The sequence below is a fragment of the Eumetopias jubatus genome, unplaced genomic scaffold (genome assembly GCF_037043125.1).
Source record: "Eumetopias jubatus isolate StellerSeaLion01/CBP00866 unplaced genomic scaffold, mEumJub1_p1.0 scaffold_5, whole genome shotgun sequence".
In the NCBI taxonomy this organism is placed as follows: domain Eukaryota; kingdom Metazoa; phylum Chordata; class Mammalia; order Carnivora; family Otariidae; genus Eumetopias; species Eumetopias jubatus.
Genome location: NW_028274811.1, coordinates 35415043 through 35433232, shown reverse-complemented (window position 1 = coordinate 35433232; position 18190 = coordinate 35415043). Strand labels below are relative to the sequence as shown.

Here is an 18190-nt window from a genome sequence, read left to right as displayed (position 1 = left end):
AATTCACTTTCATTTCTATGAAACCACATTTGGTTTGCCACTGGGTCCATGAGACCAGCCCTGAAGTCCAAAGCATTCTCTGAGCTTTTCCTGCAAGGCAAGAGAGTGAGAGGCAGCCAGCCGAGCCACTGAGAGGGTATGTTAATCTATCAAGAAAGATGAAAATTTAAGTTACCAAGATGTTATTAGGAACAGAAAGTATGTTGGGAGACTTATTCTTTTTTTTTTTTTTTTAACTTGTGGAACTTTTTTGGCATAGCCACGTTATACAAACAGGATAATCAGGATCCTTCCCACCAGTGGTTAATACATACACAATTGTGTAACTTATGAAGAAGGCATAAGCCTAACTCCCTGCACCCAAACCAAAATATATACCTCTGCTCTTACTAACTTTTGTTCTGAGTCTTGACAACCTTGAATGCTGGAAGATGATTATAACTACCAACACATGAGCAGTGCTATGCACCAGGGCCCAAACTAAGTGCTTTCTTTACAAGCACTGATTCATTTAGTCTTCAAACTAGAAGGTCAGGGTGGCTACTACCATTTTGCATAGAAGCAGCTCAGGCTCAGTGATTTGTCCAGAGTCAACCATTAAGTGATGGGGTTAAGATTCGAACCCAGGAAATGCTAAACCTTAATTCTACAAATCTGAACTTCATCTCCAGCTTCTATCATCTCTACAGAAAAACAAAGTCTTGAACATGCAAAATCCTCCCAACTGAAACACTGATTCATCAGGGCACCGAACAAATCTTGAGCATATGAGCACCCACAGAAAAGAACTGGGCAAATCAGGACAGAAAAAAATTGACATAGAGTCCCCAAGGTAGGTCACAAATATTTTATTGTTTATCTTCTATGTATCCAGACCAGAGGTTTGGACTCCAGGGAAAAACTTGAAGGGGGTTATTTGTTTATCAGATTCTCAAGGGGATTCAAGAGACAACTGACCTAAACAACAGTTTTGCTTCAGGGTTAAGTGCACAGTCTTTGGAATCAGACAACTTGGGTTCAAGTACACTTAACTGCTTTGTCACTTTGAGCAGGTTATTGACCTCTCTGATCTTCAGTTTCTTCATGCATAAAATAAAAGTAGTAATAACAATGATCTAGCTGAATTTTGGCAATCCCAAGAGGCTAGTTTTATTGCCTCAGATTAACACATGAAGGAAACCTAAACCCAAAGGTCTGTGAATGCTAATTACAAAATAAAACCATAAAATTTTATAGCTGGAAAAGACTGTAAAACATCTAATCTGGGTTTCTTTATATAATTATGTATTTGTTTTGCGTAATTAGTTTTAAAAACCCTGACCTTACATTTTCAGTAGTGAGAAAGATGAACAGAAGAAAACTAATACACAAATACTAAGATAGTAATACATACTGCAGCAAGCACCTAATGATAATGGAATGCCTGAAATCTGGGAAAGAGTGATGAACTCCACCCTTTCCACTGAAGAGGTCACACATGACCTATTTAAGTAAGAGTAGCAAAGAGTATAGTTAATACATACAACTGGACATACAGAGATTAAAACATTTAGTTCCTTACTAGTCTTTCCCCCAAGTTACAGGGCTGCTCCATTCCATTAGATAACTTAAATAACTCTTAAACCCTATCACTGCATCATGTCCTCCTACCCAAGGAATTCTTACCCCTGCCAAAAAAAAGAGTAGCAGGCAAATAAATTTCCAGTCACACAAATGCACCCTACTCATACTCAAGATGGACATACAAATACAGTTCCAAATTCTAGTAGGCTTGGTCCAGGGGGTCCACTCTGGGTAAGCAGGATGGGAAAGGCTTAAGAGTTCTGTATTAGCAGGAATTCCAACTCTGGCTCAGACCATGCAGGGGTTCAAAACTAGGCCCCACTGCTGGAGCTGTGTGGCTCTGGACTAGTGACTCCACCAAGCCTGTGTTCTCATTTGTAAAATGAATAACATGAGATAACTCACTGGCAAGGAGTCAGTCTCTGTAGCCACAGGGGCAACAGACTATTCACTGCTACATTGTCAGGGCCCAGAGCAGTACCTAGCACACAGCAGGCACTCCATATGTTTGCTGAATAAAGCAGAAGCCCAATTAAACCCAGGCTGAGATGCAATCAAAATTCGTGGGTCCAATCTATGAGGGAGCCCCTAACTTACCCCAAACCAGGGGTGGAGTGTTCCCTGAACCAAGGATGGTCATGGAGAAAGGAAGAATAGGCTTCAGGTCATCAGAGACCCTGCCTCTGAGGAACCTCATCACACCACAATTTTATGTGTATTTCACCCCCAAAAGACTGGCAATTGCTGTCCTGGGGTTCCATTATCTCCCTTTTCATTTTTAGAAGCAACAGGATCACAAAATGACATCTCAGGCACTTGACTTCTGGAAGTCTCCTTTCAAGAGGCCTGGGAACAATGTTCAGAGGTAGGACCCCACTCAGCCAGTGCAACCTGTCTTAGCTGAAAGGTATCACCTATTAAGAAATCCATCACACAGACAAGAAAAGGTAAGTCAAAGACATTTCCAGTGTCTTCCTTCATGTCATTCCTGATTCTCAAAACTGAAAGATGGATGGAACTATTTTTAAATGGGCAGACTGAAAAGGCATCAAAAACGACCTCACAATCCAAAGAGCTCATCCCTGGAACACTCTTGTTTGGCCAGGAGAAACTCTCTGGATTTGCAAAAGTCAAGAGAAAATCATACACTGAATGCAAATCTCACCCTCCCCCCGCGCCCCACCAAAAGGATATAACGGTTTTACAAAAGGCTCCAGAATCTTAAAGGATGAGCTTAAACTTCTGCTTTCTGAGTGAGGCCGGAGGACATTCCCTCAAAACCTTTGAGTTTTCAAGGATAATGGGAGAGGTAAAAAGGAGAGCGAGGGAGAGAGTCAGGATATGTTCGTTCTATTTTTAAACCCTCGCCCACAGTTTAGAGTAAAGGAACACTCTGATGCTGTACTCCCACCGCTGTCACCTTCTGCTAAACACAAGAATCAGAACCTGCACACGTACACGGCCCTGGATTACCGGCTGCCACTACCGCCCAGAACCGCGAGCTAACCAACCATTCCACCCAGCCCTTCCCTGGCAGCGCCCGTGCCTTTCGGAGAATCCGGCGGCCCCGGGCTGGCTGGCGGACAGAGAGCGAAGCAATCAACGAGCCGCCTCTTCCTGAGGGGAGGCAGCGCCCCCTTGGCAGGGCACGTTCCGCTTCCCCGGCTGGGTACCCAGGGGTGAGCGAGTGTTTCCCCAAGGGAGCCGGAGCGGTGGCCGCGATGGCGTTTCCCAACGGGGTGCGGCGCGCCAGGCACTGGCGTCTCGCTCCCGGGACACCTGTGTGCCGCGCACACCCAGCCGCCGTGCCCCAGAGCACCGCTCGCCCTCGGTCACGTCCCGGCCGGCCCAGAACGCCAACGGCCGAGCGGCCGGTCCCCCTCCTCGCCGACTGCTGCTGGCTCGCCCATCCCACGGACCCTTCTCGCCCCACTGTAAGCATCTACAGCCGTCCCCCAGGGCCCCCAGGGCGGAACGGGAGCCGCCGGCGCGCGGACGCCCAGGGCCGAGAGCCGCCCGACCGCCCTGCCGCCTCAGGGCCCCGTCCCCGCCGGGCTCGGAACACTCACTCCTGAGCGCGCTGATGAGTGACTTCCCGTCCTTGATGAGCTCCTTGATGAATTTGTTGGTCTTGTCCAGCTCCGCTTCGTGCGACTTGAGCGTCTCTCGGAAGTGCGGGCTGTCGAGGCAGCAGTCGCTGAATTCGAGCGCGGGGAGCCCCATAGTGCCCGCGTCGCCCAGCCGGGGGACGCGCCTCCCCCAGAGCCCGGGAGGCCCGCAGCCCCGAGCACGCACGCGGCGGGACCCCGGCCGGGACCCCCGACGCCCGCCGGCTCCACAGGTGTGGCGCCGGCTCGCCCTCCGCGCGGTGTCCGCCGGTGCGCACGACTCCTGACCGGAGTGGGGACCCGGCCGAGGGGCGGCTGCTCCGGCGGCGCGCCACGGAGCGGCTGGAGGGCAGGAAGCGCAGCGACGGTCCCGCAACGGTGCCGGGAAACGAGCGAGCAGGCGAGCGAGTGCGGCCGCCGACTCCCCGCCTCCTTCGGCTGTTCGCTCTCTAGCGGCCTCGAGCGCCCTCTCACAGCAGCCTCGGCCGCCCTGCCGGCGTCCGGGCCGCTCGAACCTGCTAGCGATGACCTAATCCCAGCCGGACCAATCAGCACGCCCGCCTCAGCCCGACCCCCCCTGCCTCCCGAGGACACCCGGCCCTTCCGTGGCCTTCACCCAATCAGCGGGGCGTAGAGGCGGGGCCTGGGGCAGGGGGCGGGTCCACGCCACCGCCTAGGTCCGCAACACAAGCTCCGCCCTCTCCCGCCCGCGCGGTGGTGCCAACCGGGTGCAGAAGGGGTGATCGCTGTGGTGCATGGGCCCTTCCCACTCGCGATCTTGGTGACCTGTTGCGGCCAGGATCCGAACCCGAGGTAGTGCTTCTGCAGGTCTGGGGAACGGAGGACCCTAAATATGCCTAGTCCGAAAAAACTGGGAATTGGGGCTGCAGTTCCCTTCAGCCCGCCCTGCACGCCTGGGCAATTGAGCTTTCACTCAAAACGCAGCCCCCTACCCCCGGAGAACCTCGAGCGCAGCGAACCACCATGTCGACCCTAAACACACGCTCCTTATTCCAGCCAAGCAGAAAATATTTGCATCTTTGAATTACCAGCTCTTCTTGCCTGCAGTTTTTCTCGCTCCCCACAGTCCGTCCCCCACATGGCCACTCCTGCTCAAAATCCGCCCACGGCTGCCCCCAACAGAAAGATCTAACACCCTTACAAGAATTCCAGCCGCCCGTTGTTTTCCTGCTGGGCATGTAGCACAATTTTACATAATTACGTCTTCTCTGTCGTCCTTTGATACACTGTGAGCTTCACGAGGGCACGGACCACTGCAGTTTTGTGAGCTGCTGCATTCCCAACACCTACACCAGTGGCTTGCGTTCAGTAACAGATATTGAGAGCTTACCATGTGCTGCGTATGATTCTCGTGCTCCGATGATTGACAAATATTTGTGGAATAAATGAATAAATCTCTCCTCACCTCCCACCCCCCCTGCGCTGCCTTGTTGTCCCTCTGTTCCACCACTGGAATCAATCCAGGGAGCGCACTTACTGCACTTGTCAGGCTGGGCCCCACAGTGTCTAGTCCTGAATTGTGAACTCCTGGAGGATAGGGACTGTCCCTGCAAAAATTTTTGTATGTCCAGGAACTAGCAGCCCTCCTTCAGTTAAGGTTTTTTTGTTTGTTCTGTTTTTTTTTTTTTTAATAGGTCTGCTAGGTGCAGGTGCTAAACTAGATGGTACGGATGCTAAGATGAATAACACAGAATGAACTTAACTGCTGCTGGTCGGTGGGGGAGAGAGGAGAAAAGCAAAAGCGCTGCATGATGAGACAGGAGAAGGCCTCAGGGCTTGGGAACATGGGGAAAAGTTGCCAACTCAGGAGCCAGAGAAGGCATCTATGTTGAGAAATAAATTGATCGGTTTATTGAATGCATAAATGGATGAATGAGTGTGATCTGTTTGGTGTTGTATCTACAAATTTAGACTTGAGAGCAGGCCCAAACAGCTATGGGATAGATAATTAAAACCCTGAAAATAGTTGCTCCTCACTTGCCAAGGATGAGAAAGATCTGCTTAATGCTGTATTTTGAGCACTTAAAAGGTAGGTGTTCTGGTTCTCTATGGATACATAACAAATCACACTGAAACTTAATAGTCTAAAACAACAATCTTTTGATTTTCTCTCATGATCTCTGTGAGCCAGGAATCTGGGGAGAGCTTAGCTGGGTAGCTCCAGCTTAAGAGTCTCTCCTCTGTTCCCAGTCAGATGATGACAGGCCCTGGAGCAGGGTGGTTAGCTGAGCTGCTACCTCTCCTTGGGTGGGCCCAGGGCTTCTCCATGTGCTCTCTGTGTGTGCCCAACTTTGGGCTTCCTCACTGCATGGCAGTCTCAGGACTCCAGTGTGACTGTCCCATCTCCCAAGGGGAAAGCTGCACCACCGTTTATGGCCTAGCCTTAGAAGTCACAAATTTCTACCACTGTCATTAGCTACAAGCAAGTCACAATCCCTCACAGATTCAAAGGGAAGGGAATGAGACTATGCCTCTAGGCGGGGAAGTGACAGGAACGGGAGATATTGTTACAGCCATGTTTGAAAAAAATAATCTGCCACAGTGGGCCTGGCACATGATATTCAATAAATGTTAAATGAATGAAACAAAATGGGGGCCACAATGATTCATCTTCTCCTGTTGCGGAATATTGGGCAAGTGTGTATAAAGTAAAATAAATGCATTAATAATAATAATAACATTAGCTATCATTTGTCAAGCGCTTAGTTTGTGCCAGGCACTATGCTAAATTATTTACATGCATTTAATCCCTACCAGGTAATATTGGTACTATGATAATCCCCATTTTTGAGGTGAGAAACTGAGGCCCAGAATTGTAAATTAAACCAGGTTACCTAGCTAAGAAGTGTGTGTGATACATACATATACACATATACCTTAATATGTCCATTTACAGACAAATACGTGTGGATAACATTTTATTTCTTATTAATTTAATTCAGAATTTCTATAAGCACTTCCCACACTTCAGGCAATATTATCAGAAAAAAAGAATCAGAATGCAGTAGTATTGAGTACAAAACTGGCACATGGAAGGTGCAGTTATCTCTCTCTTCCTAGAAAATAAACTCCATAAAGTTGAGATTTTGTGTTGTCTGCTGCTTCAGCCCCAGCTCTTAGAACAGCAGTGGGTACTTCGGAGCTGCCCAATGCCAATAGGAGGGGCACGAGTTTAATAAGGAAGAAACAGCAATGCGTGTGACAACATAAGCTGTAGCTATGAAGGAAAATAAAACGAAAATCACTTTCATAGGAAATATAGAAATAATTTAGGCAAAATAACTTGGCCTAAATTCTTTGGAAGATGTCTGAATTCCTTCCAATTCGTCAAACAATAAGTCTAAAGAGTTCTACTTTCAGTATCAGTATAGTTTGAATCCATAATCTCTGATTTCAGTTGTCCAATTTATTTTACAGTTGCCATACAGTGACCTTCCATTTGTAGAAGATTGGAGAGCATTCTCATATAGGTTCTCTCTGAGCCCACATAAGCAGAGGTGAGCAGAGGCCACTCATTCATGGCTCCTGAACACAAACTGGAGAACAGGGCTGGTCCATGATGAAGGCTCTTAGGTCCTCATGTAACTAAGGACCAGAAATAGATGTAGCCTCTGGGGACCTGGATGATGACGTCAGCCCAAGATTTCTCTCTGCATCCCATGAGCTGACCTTCCTCTGCGGTGCCTTCATTCTCAGTGGCTCTCTGCTCCTCCGAATTTATATCCAGCAATATTAGCAGTAACAGAGGTTTGTTTGTTTTTTTCCCCCAAGAATTAGAGCAGAAATTAAAGACTGAGGCCAGGGGTTAAACAGCCCCACTCCTGGGCGCCTGGGTGGCTCAGTTGGTTAAGCGACTGCTTTTGGCTCAGGTCATGATCCTGGAGTCTCAGGATCGAGTCCCGCATCAGGCTCCCTGCTCAGCAGGGAGTTTGCTTCTCCCTCTGACCCTTCCCCCTCTCATGTGCTCTCTCTCTCAAATAAATAAATAAATAAAATTTAAAAAAAAAAAAAAATACAGCCCCGCTCCTAAAACGTAAAGAACTGGGGAGGAGTTGTTTCCCCCAAAGGACAAACAAAGGGCTGTTAACAGGAAAAGAGGGAATTAATGCTGAATAGGCAGAAGCAATAATAAGCAGTACATCTGACCAGTCCCCTAACTCCCTCAAAATGAATGCTCCTTCTGCTACATTTCCATGGTTTTGTAATTCTAGTTAGCACGTATTCATTCTTTTTTATAGTTGATACCATATGTTGCTTTTTATACAGTTGACTTCGCCTTTGTATTATTACCAGATAAGACATTAGTTTTCCGGTTTTAAAATAACGATTTGGGGATTATGTTGTAAATATTCTATGTCTCAGTTGTGGTGATGGTTACACAGGTGTCGACATTTGTTAAAATTTTATTGTGTCTAAGCTACACCCCGATAAAGTTGATTTTAAGAAATAATGATGATGGTAGTGATATTAATGATGATATTTATTTGAGCTTTTTTCTATAGTAGGATCTGTGCTAAGTACTTTATTGCATTTCCAACCTCTACTAAAATCTGGGAAGTAGGTAGCGTTACCATCCCTATTTTATAGATTAAGCAACTAAAGATAGAGAAGTAAGGTGACTAAGGTCATATACTTAGTGGTAGAACTAGGCTAAGAATTCAAATCTATCTGTTTTAAGTAACTATCTGCATATAACATATCTATAAGAAAGATATTTTATATATATATTAATTATATATATATATAATTAATAATACTAGCCAAACCCTAAAATTGGAATAAGATCACACATGAATGAAAGAGGAGGTATCTCATTCTGAAATGTATGTGTTTTTCCAGGACCATTTGCTGGTATGCCCCCAACATATCAATAATTATGCAAGCCTCTAATTTGTTTTGGCTTTAAATCAAATCCAATTGACTGAAACAGACATGGAATCCTTATTTTCCTTGAAAGAAGAAAGAGTAATCTATCCTTACAAATTCATTGGTTTGTAGTTCTTCAGGGGAGGTCGCAGCACTTAATTAACATTCTTTGGCTCAAGAAATTAATGAAATTCATATTACTTGCAGTATACAGGTCTGTTTTATATGTTATAAACAACTCCTCAGACTTCTACACAGCTGCTGGTGCCATGTGCCATTTTTCTGGCCATCGAGATAGAACTGGAAATCTACTGGGTGGGGCTTTGGAAAAGGTTTTTGTTTTGATAAAGGGACAGCTGACACGCACTTTTTACCCATCTTCCCTCCCTACTCTTTTCGCCGAGAATATGGGTGTAATGCGTTAAGGAGCGGCCGTCATCTTGCAACCATGAGGATGAATGCCACATGCCAGGTTCCTTGGTGATATCCATGAGCCACCACAGCCAGCCCTAGAATGCCCACCTACCAACTACTCGTCACATGAAGCGGGGAATAACACATTAGGCCGCATTAGTGTAGTTTTCTGTTACTCAAAGCCAGATACAACCCTAACTGATATGATGCACTAATCACAAAACCTATTGAATCACCTCCTCTTGAATTTTGGGCATCTGCATTAATACATGGTTCTTAGGGAGTTTCCAAAATGGAAAATCATTAGGCTTTTTTAAAAGATTTTATTTATTTGTCAGAGAGCGAGAGAGAGCACAAACAGGGGGAAGGGCAGGAAGAGAGAGAAGAAGGCTCCCCGCTGAGCAGGGAGCCCAACACGGGACTTGATCCCAGGACCCCAGGATCAGGACCTGAGCTGAAGGCTGGTGCTTAACCGACTGAGCCAACCAGGTGTCCTAGAAAATCATTGGTTTTAAGGATGGTTTCCTAAACATTTAATGATAATATCTACATTTACAGGAATATGCATTAAATGAAGAAAGATATTTTAAAAATGATACTCCATCAATAAAAATAAGCTTGTTCAGAGACTGAGATAAAATCAGAAAACTGTCAAAGATAATTTCAATTATAGACCCATGATTATCTGGGTCCATGAAAATAATTGGTCTATTTCTCATAATTGTTGCTGCTGAAATGACCAAGTAAAATAGCTTACTTTGGTAAAGTAACCTACACAAAAGCAGTCCTATGCACCTTGCTCTCTTTCTCGCCTCCAGATCTTCATGTACATGGTGTATATGCTTGAAATGCGCATTAGCATATTAGAGGTCCTGAGATGTCCTGCAGTAAATAATCCTGTGAAACTGTTCTGAACGTAGTAGTTCTCATTTTTCTTTAAGCACAAAATCCTGTTTCCCCCACTAGGTCCCCCGTAGTTCGTGCTCTAGGAAACACATTTGGGAGATGAACAATATCATAGACACCAAGAATTGTAATGCACAGAAGCAAGGGGTCATTTCTAGTCTTTTGGTTGCTATTTCGGTTGTTGCAAAATACAAAGTTTGTCACTAGGAATTTAAAAACTTTCTAAAGCAACTAGAAAACACTCACTATCCAGCTTCAAATCCTTATTAATGGGTAGGTTTTCTTCTCTGGGGATCCCTGCTCCTTTAGATGCAGCCCTAGGTTTTGAGGTGATGATGTGGTTTTTAATGGGTGCTATGTCTATCCAAGTGGCATTGGTGGCGTAGTGGAGGGCAGTGTTTCCGTAGAGAAATTATTCTTGCCATCACTTCCTTCTAAGGAGAAGCCAGCATGAAACATGAGTACGAAAATGGGTTATCTTGCATCTACATACAGGGCAAAGGGGATATAATATCTGCTGGATCTACAAGAGTAGATGTTTGCAGATCTCTTTTATTTACTTCCCCACTTCCCTTTCTAGTTCGTTTCTGGAATTTCCCATCACTACATTTGTATTACCTGGCACCATCTGCAGAAAATTTTGACTTACAAAATTAGTGGCTGTAATACTCTCAAGCTGATTTAAATTTAAAATTTAAATTTAAAAACTAGCTATGTTCTTAAGGTTGTTTGCCTGAAAAGTGACGATGTGAACCAGCCCTGTGCTCCCCAAAGCTGATCTGATGACCTCTGCCAGCCCAGGAAGAAGTTTTCTCTGATCCATCATGAAACGAGAAAAACAGTGAGAACGCAATGAGTTTTCCATAACATGCGTTCCATTTGAGGCCGCGCTATTTTGAGATTATGTCCTTCCTACAAATTTGATATGAATATACTCATTTTTTGTATTAACAGACACTTTTTCTTAAAGTAAGATGATGATAAATGAAGGTAGGAGCTGTATTTTAAAAACTCCTTTGGCAAAATTTAAATTTGGAAGTCCTGTGCCTTCAACTTTGTTTGTTGTTGTTTTTTCCTTTAAGTAATCTCTACACCCAACGTGGGGCTCAAACTCACGACCCCGAGGTCAAGAGTCCCATGTTCCACCAACTCAGTTAGTCAGGCACCTGTTTGTTCTGTTTTTGATTTGAGTTTAGAAATGACTCCTTGAACCCAGGAAACTTGTATGTCTTGTTTGCTTCTGTGTTCCCTGTGACCTGTAGAATGCCTAACAATAAGAGGCAATCAATACAGTATGACAGATATTAAAAGATAAACTGAAACCCATTAAACTTTTTGAGAGTTTATCTGAGCAAACATCAATCCAATCAGGCAGCACCAAACAGAATGATTGGGAGAGCTCCATGAAAGGAGTTAAGGGCAAAGTTTTTATGGAGAAGACTTGGAAGCAAAGCAAAAGCAATTATTTGGTTATAGCTTAAGTGGTTGCTTTATGTGGGAAAGCCTGGGTGGCTGTTTGTGATTTGTTGTTTTTCAGTTTCATTTTCTCAGATTCAAGTGCATTGAGTCCTGCTTAGATTTTGTTTTGCTTACTTGGCTATCAAGGCATTAGAACAACCTCAGTTGGTCTCCTTGTTTAATCACTTTAACACAAACTAACCCAGAGATTGGCAGACTTTTTTTAGAAAGGGTTTCCAGGCTTTTTGGACCATTCAGGCTCTGTTGTACCTCCTCAAGTCTGATGTTGTGGCAGGAAACCAGCCATAGATGATACACAAATGAATGAATATAGTGGCTGGGTTTCTTTTTTTTTTAAAGATTTTATTTATTTGACAGAGAGAGACACAGCGAGAGAGGGAACACAAGCCGGGAGAGTGAGAGAGGGAGAGGCAGGCCTCCCGCCGAGCAGGGAGCCCGATGTGGGGCTCGAACCCAGGACCCCGGGATCATGACCCGAGCCGAAGGCAGACGCTTAACGACTGAGCCACCCAGGCGCCCCTAGTGGCTGGGTTTCAAAAAACTTTATGGACACTGAAATCTGAATTTCATGTGATTTTCAGGCATCATAAACTCTTCAATTTTGTTTTCTAGCCATTACAAAATATAATCCCCAATCTTAGTAAACCATACAAAAATAAGTACCAGGCTAGATTTGGCCCACAAGCCATAGTTTGCTGACCCTCAGACTAACCCAATGAAAGAAAGGAAAAGCAATTCAAATCTATTTTTTTGGCCAATTGTTAGTAATGAGTATTATAAATGACAGTGAGGAAATATTTTGCAACTAAAAAGGACCAGAAATATATCTGTCAGTATAAAATATAGTAGATAGACCTACTAAATTGATTTAAAAGATTCAATTTCCTACTGTTTCTCAAAAAGCAGAAATGAGAAAACCAGGAGTCCCACTGAACACCAACCAATTATCTTTGAACTGGGCTATTTGTGGACTCACAGAACCATGTAGCTTTAGAGCTAAAAGAGATTATGGAAAATACCCAATTCAATCACATTGTCTTAAAGGCAAGGAAACTGAATACCAGGGAAGAAAGATACTTCCCCAAGGTCACTTATTTAAAGAATGAAAGCAATCTAATAAGGAAAGAATGCTTCTGAAGGCCAAATAAAAACAAAGTTGTATAATGAAAAAAGCATCAGTTTCCATCCATAGGTTCAAATACTGGCTTTGACAAAATGATTTTGAATCTCAGGTAAGTTACTTCATTTTCTGAGTCTCAATGTCTTCATCTTTAGAAGACAGACAATAAGTAATTATCACAGAGAGCTATAGTTAAGAACAAGTGAAATAATATACCTAGTATATTGTCAGGTGTAATAAATGTCCCATAAATTATAACTTGTATTACTACATGAACTTTTAAAAACCTCAAAATGTACCATGCTTGCTAAAAACATCTTGAAATTATAGTTTTTAAAGTGAGCTAAGAAATGAAAGCCAAATATTTGATGTTTTAACAAAAATATTTTTATCTTTATTAGTTGAAATACTTCCTTGAATTTCTATTTATAGCATTCCTGAAAGACAATGAGTGCTTGTTTTAAAGCCTAAATCACAAACTAACCACACTTTTACTTTAGGATGGAGGGTTTTTTTTTTCTTTTTTAGGATGGAATTTGATTAATAGTACTAACACAGGTCACTGAAATACCCCCAAAATCGTTCAACTATGGAGAAACCCTACCACTTGTGAATTTGTATTTATGTTTCTTAGCTAACAATAATTTGGGGAGGATGAAGGATGTAGTAGTTAAGAGACATAGTCAAGAATGTTCTCATATCATCTTTTTTTTTTTTTTAGGTTTATTTATTTAAGTAGTCTCTACACCCAACGTGGGGCTCAAACTCACCAGCGGGAGATCAAAAGTCACACACACCCCCAACTGAGTCAGCCAGGCACCCTTTGTATTACCTTTTATAAAGTAATGACAAGAGCAAAATCTCAAGCATCAGACAGACATGGGTTTTAACCACAGCTCTGTTGCTTGCTGGCTGTGTGACTACAACCAATTAGTTAATCTCTCAAAGTCTTCGGCATTTTAAGTATAAAATGGGGATGACAATGGTCATCCATTGGTGACCTACCTCACGGGGCTGTTGTAAAAATTAATTGGTAGCATGCACAAAAAATGCTTACTTAGACCAGAGACCAGAGTCTGCACTGTATCAAGTGTTCAAAAACAAATAAAGCAATAACTGAGTAAATAAAGCTAAATAAAGCAGTAACTGGCCACGTTGTTGGAAGATGAACTTAAATAAATTCCATTTTTATAATCTTTTGTCTCCTCTGCTGGATGTGAGATGCAACTGTGAAAGAACTGATTTTTCAGAGTTATAATGTGAACTGGGACAGTAATGGTGCACTTGAAGCTAGAACTGGATATAGGTTTCCTCCACTGTTCCAGTAAACCAGGAGGAAACCAAGAGCCTCGGGGGTTTCTAGGAACTAGGAACACAGGTTCAATTCAGGACTCTAAAAAAGAAAAAGATTTTGCTGGCTACTTTGGAGATATTCAGATTTAACTCTTCAAGAAGCTTTCCTGCCCTCCCAATTGAAAATAGCCCTCCCTCTTAGTCTCCATTGCTATTCTGTATCTCAGACCCTTGCTTGTTTTCTTCAGTGCATGCGTAACAATTTCAAGTTATTTGTTTATTGACCATCCCTCACACACATTATCTCCCCCTTCTCCCTACCGCCTCCCCACTTCACTAGAATGTAAACTCCCTGCGGGCAAGGACGGAGCTGGGACCATGTGGTTCATGGCTCCATCCTCCCATGCCTAGAACAGGACTTGCATATTGTAAATTCCCAATAACTATCTGGTGAATGAGCCAATGAATGAATGACCTTATGAATGGGCAGCCCTGGCAGAAGCTTCAGGCTTTCCTTCGAAGTGTAGAAAGGAAGGGGAACTGGTCTTGTGGCTGCCACAAAAGGAAAAGAAAACTAGTAAAATTGTGACCACACAGACCCAGCACTGAAGTCCTGGACCACAGGGGCTCAGAATTTCTAGGGGAGGAAACACAGGGTGTGTGATACATGGGTGACTCCAGACCAATGGAGCTATACACACACACACACACACACACACACACACACACACAGAGAGAGAGAGAGAGAGAGAGAGAGAGAGAAATACAGTAGCCAAAGATCTCAAGACAGGGATACATCAGAATTTGCTAGGTTGTTTGTTGCTTCAGGCACAATAATCTTTCTTCACTTGGCCTCTGGGTCACCTCCCACTCACTGCCTTTGGGTCTCCTTTCTCATTGGCCCCTCTTCCTCTGTTTCCTTTGCTGGTTCCTCCCTATTCTCCCATCCTCTGAACACTGGACTTTCCCAGGTCAGTTGCAAAATCTCTATTCACACACACTTCCTAGGTTATTCTAACCTGCTTCATGGCCACAAATACTATCTGCATGCTAACAAACACCGAATATCTACCCTAGTTTTGACCTCTCCTCTGAACTCTAGACAGGCAAACACAGCTTGACTGCTCAACACTTTACCTTTATACATAAATAAGCATCTCAAACTTAGAAAGAGACCTGGACTGAACTCTCGATTTTCTCCCCAAATCTGCTCCTCCCAATGGCAAATCCAACCCCATAGATGTTCAAGCCAACAACCTTACAAGCATCTTTGTTTTCCCCCTCTACAAGCTACCTTCAATCACTGGCAAGCTCTGTTGGCTGAGTCTTCAATACAAACCCGTAATCTGACTGCTTTTCCATCTCTTCTGCTACTATGGTCCAAGCTACCATCATATTTTTCCTAGATTATTGCAGTAACCTCCTAACTGGTGTCCTGACTCTACCCATGCTGCCTGTAGTTAAGCCTCCCCCAAGCAGCCCAGAGTGATCCTAACAGAACAGTAAATTATATCACATCATTCTCCTGATCAAAAGCCTCCAATGGTTTTTCATCTTACCAAAAGAAAAGTAAAAGCATGATCTAGCCCAGAGATACATCTTTTCTCATTTCATTTTCTACTATTCTCCCCCCAACTCACTCTGCTCTGACTGGTTGAAAATCCACATGGATCTCAAATTAATTTTAATAATATTAGCCTGAAAATTTGGCATAGGCGTAAAAGATCTGACTGTAAGTTAATAAATGGTATTAGTTGGAGAAATACCTGATTTTTCTTTTTGTTTTAATTTTAATTCCAGTGTAGTTAATGTGCAGTGTTATATTAGTTTCAGGTGTACAATATAGTGATTCAACAATTCTATGCATTACTCAGTGCTCATCATGGTAAATGGACTCTTAATCTCCCATCACCTATTTCATCATCCCCCACCCACCTCCCCTCTGGTCACCACCACTTTGTTCTCTGTATTTAAGGGTCTGGGTTTTGTTTGTTTGTTTGCCTCTTTTTTTCTTTGTCTTGTTTCTTAAATTCCAGATTTGAGTGAAATCATACAGTATTTGTCTTTCTCTGACTTATTTCACTTACCATTATACTCTCTAGATCCATCCATGTTGCTGGAAATGACAAGATTTCATTCTTTTCATGGCTGATGTATATGTGTGTGTGTGTGTGTGTGTGTGTGTGTGTGTATAAATCTCATATCTTCTTTATCCATTCGTCTATGGATGGATACGTGGGCTGCCTCTATAATGCAGCTATTATAAATAATGCTGCAATAAACACAGTACATGTACATTTTTGAGTTAGTGTTTTCATATTGTTTGGGTAAATACTCAGTAGTAGAATTACTGGATCAGAGGGTAGTTCTATTTCTAATTTTTTGAGGAACCTCCATGCTGTTCTCCACTGTAGCTGCACTAGTTTGCATTCCCACCAAGAGTGCATGAGGGTTCCTTTTTCTCCACAACCTCACCAACACCTGTTGTTTCTTATTAGTCAGCTTTCTGATCCCACGGTATCAGACCAGCACATATTTTAGGGTCTTTAGCAATTGCTTTTGGGCCCTAGTCTTTGGGCAAAAATACAAATTAGATTACCTCCAAGTTTCTGCCAGTCACCCTGTATCCCAGTCTTGGACAACAATCCCCTCTAGTTTTAGTATCTTAGGGGCTATCTTTTCATACCATGAAAGCTACCAAGGCTAAAACATCTGCTCCACCTAGGAGGAAACATAGACCTTCAACAGACACTTTTGAAATCCGACTAGGTATCAAGTGCTAGTGAGGCACTGAGGAGTCAAGAATGAAAAAGACATGCCCATGTATTCAAGGAACTCACAGAGGAGTCCAGGTGATGATGGCAAGAGGACCTGATCTTCACAGAACAATGAGAGAGGGATGTCCAGCGTACTACGGGAGCTGAGGAGAGGGCACTCAGCTCAGCCTGAAGAGGGTCAGCCAGGCTTCCTAGAGGGACAGGCACATCAGCTGAGGCTTACACGGAGGTATACAAATGAAGGTACACAGTGGGTCATATACCAGAGTGTAGAACATAAGCAAAGAATCTACATGCTGTGTACAGGAAACCACAGACATTTGGGGCAAGTTACTCTTAAGGTGAGGCTGGGAAGGAAGGCAGAGAGCAGGACACAGAGAACTTGGTTTAACATAATCAAGGAGCATGATCTTTGTTCAGCAGGCAACAGTGAGCCACTGAAGCAGGAGAGTGTGGATGCTCTAAGGACATGCCTGGAGGCAGGCAGACCACAAGGAGCATCCCAGGAGAAGATGATACAGGTCTGAAGTAGGCAGGAGGAGCGGAGATGGGGGAGAAAGGCAAGCTTAACAAACAGTGAGTTAAAATTAGTGGAACTTGATGTGAAGACCAGAAGGAGGAGACAAGGGTAAGCTTATGTTTTCTTCTTGAGGCTATTACCAAGTCCAAGGAGTAACATCAGGCAGGAAGAGAATTTCATTTTAGGGGCGTTGAACTTAAAACTTTAAGGGAAAAGAATTCATTCATTTATCCATTAATTTAAGAGCTATTTATAAAGTACCTACCATGTGAATGTAGGAGTGATTGTGAGGGGAGAGGTCTGGACTTCAGAGAGTGGGCGTCATTAGCACACGGACAATCGGGAGTTAACCCACGAGGATGGCTGGCACAGTACTTGGCCCAAAGGAGGCTGTCCATGGGTACCTGCTGGAAAGAGCGAATGAAGGGTTAGTCTGTTTGTAAGAACAGAGCTGGGAGCGAACCATGACACTCTGGAAAACACCAATGGTTCAGGCTTGGGTAAAGGATATAGAAAAGGAGTAGTCAGAAGTGTGGAGGAGTGGCAAGGTGTAATGTCATGAACATAAAGTGAGATAGGAACCAAGTACACACACATTATCAGGTATTAGAAAGGCTTTTTTATTCTGAGCCTTCTCCCGTGTGACAATTTCTTCAGGAATTATTTCTGAGTGGAAAGTGAAATGGGTCTCTAGACAAATCTAGAACTCCCTGACAAAAAAAAAAAAAAAAAAAAAGGAGCTTTCGTTCCTTTTTTTTTTTTCCTAGACTTTTGTCACCTTGTAATCTAAGGGTTATTTGGGCAACAGTAGCATTTCTGGTTACCAAATTTAATTACCAAGTTTGTGCTATTCTGTGATTTTGCTTAAATCAGTTGGAATATTTTTTTCTCACAGATGATGATTATTTTCTACTCTCAGTGTTAACTCCCTGATGCTGATTTAAACCAGAGGCTGTAACTCTGTCAGTGTGAAAACAGTTGAAAGTCTAGGATCTGGTGGCATCATTCATTTAGCAGTATATTCATCTACTGGTGAGAGAGGTGGTGGTTTCTGGCCAATGACATGTGAATGTGATGATACTGGCTGTAGACATCTAATTTTTGTTTGTTTTTTGTTTTGTTT

At 43.4% G+C, this 18190-nt stretch overlaps 1 protein-coding gene across 12 annotated transcripts in view; it reads right to left on the bottom strand.

The window, feature by feature from the left end:
• Positions 1–4186, bottom strand: part of ARHGAP26 (Rho GTPase activating protein 26) — a 452567-nt gene extending 448381 nt beyond the window's left edge. For 7 of the 12 annotated variants that reach the window (XR_015768163.1, XR_015768164.1, XR_015768165.1 and 4 more), the window contains exon 1: positions 3633–4184. Coding sequence is in view for 9 of the 12 variants with exons in the window: in XM_088023296.1 (XP_087879422.1) it covers positions 3633–3786 (154 nt within the window). In the remaining 3 variants the exon portion in view is untranslated. Of the gene's footprint in view, positions 1–3632 lie in introns of all 12 variants that reach the window. The other 5 variants (XM_028092944.2, XM_028092938.2, XM_028092945.2 and 2 more) reach the window with 3 other exon arrangements.
• Positions 4187–18190: the final 14004 nt, after the last annotated feature.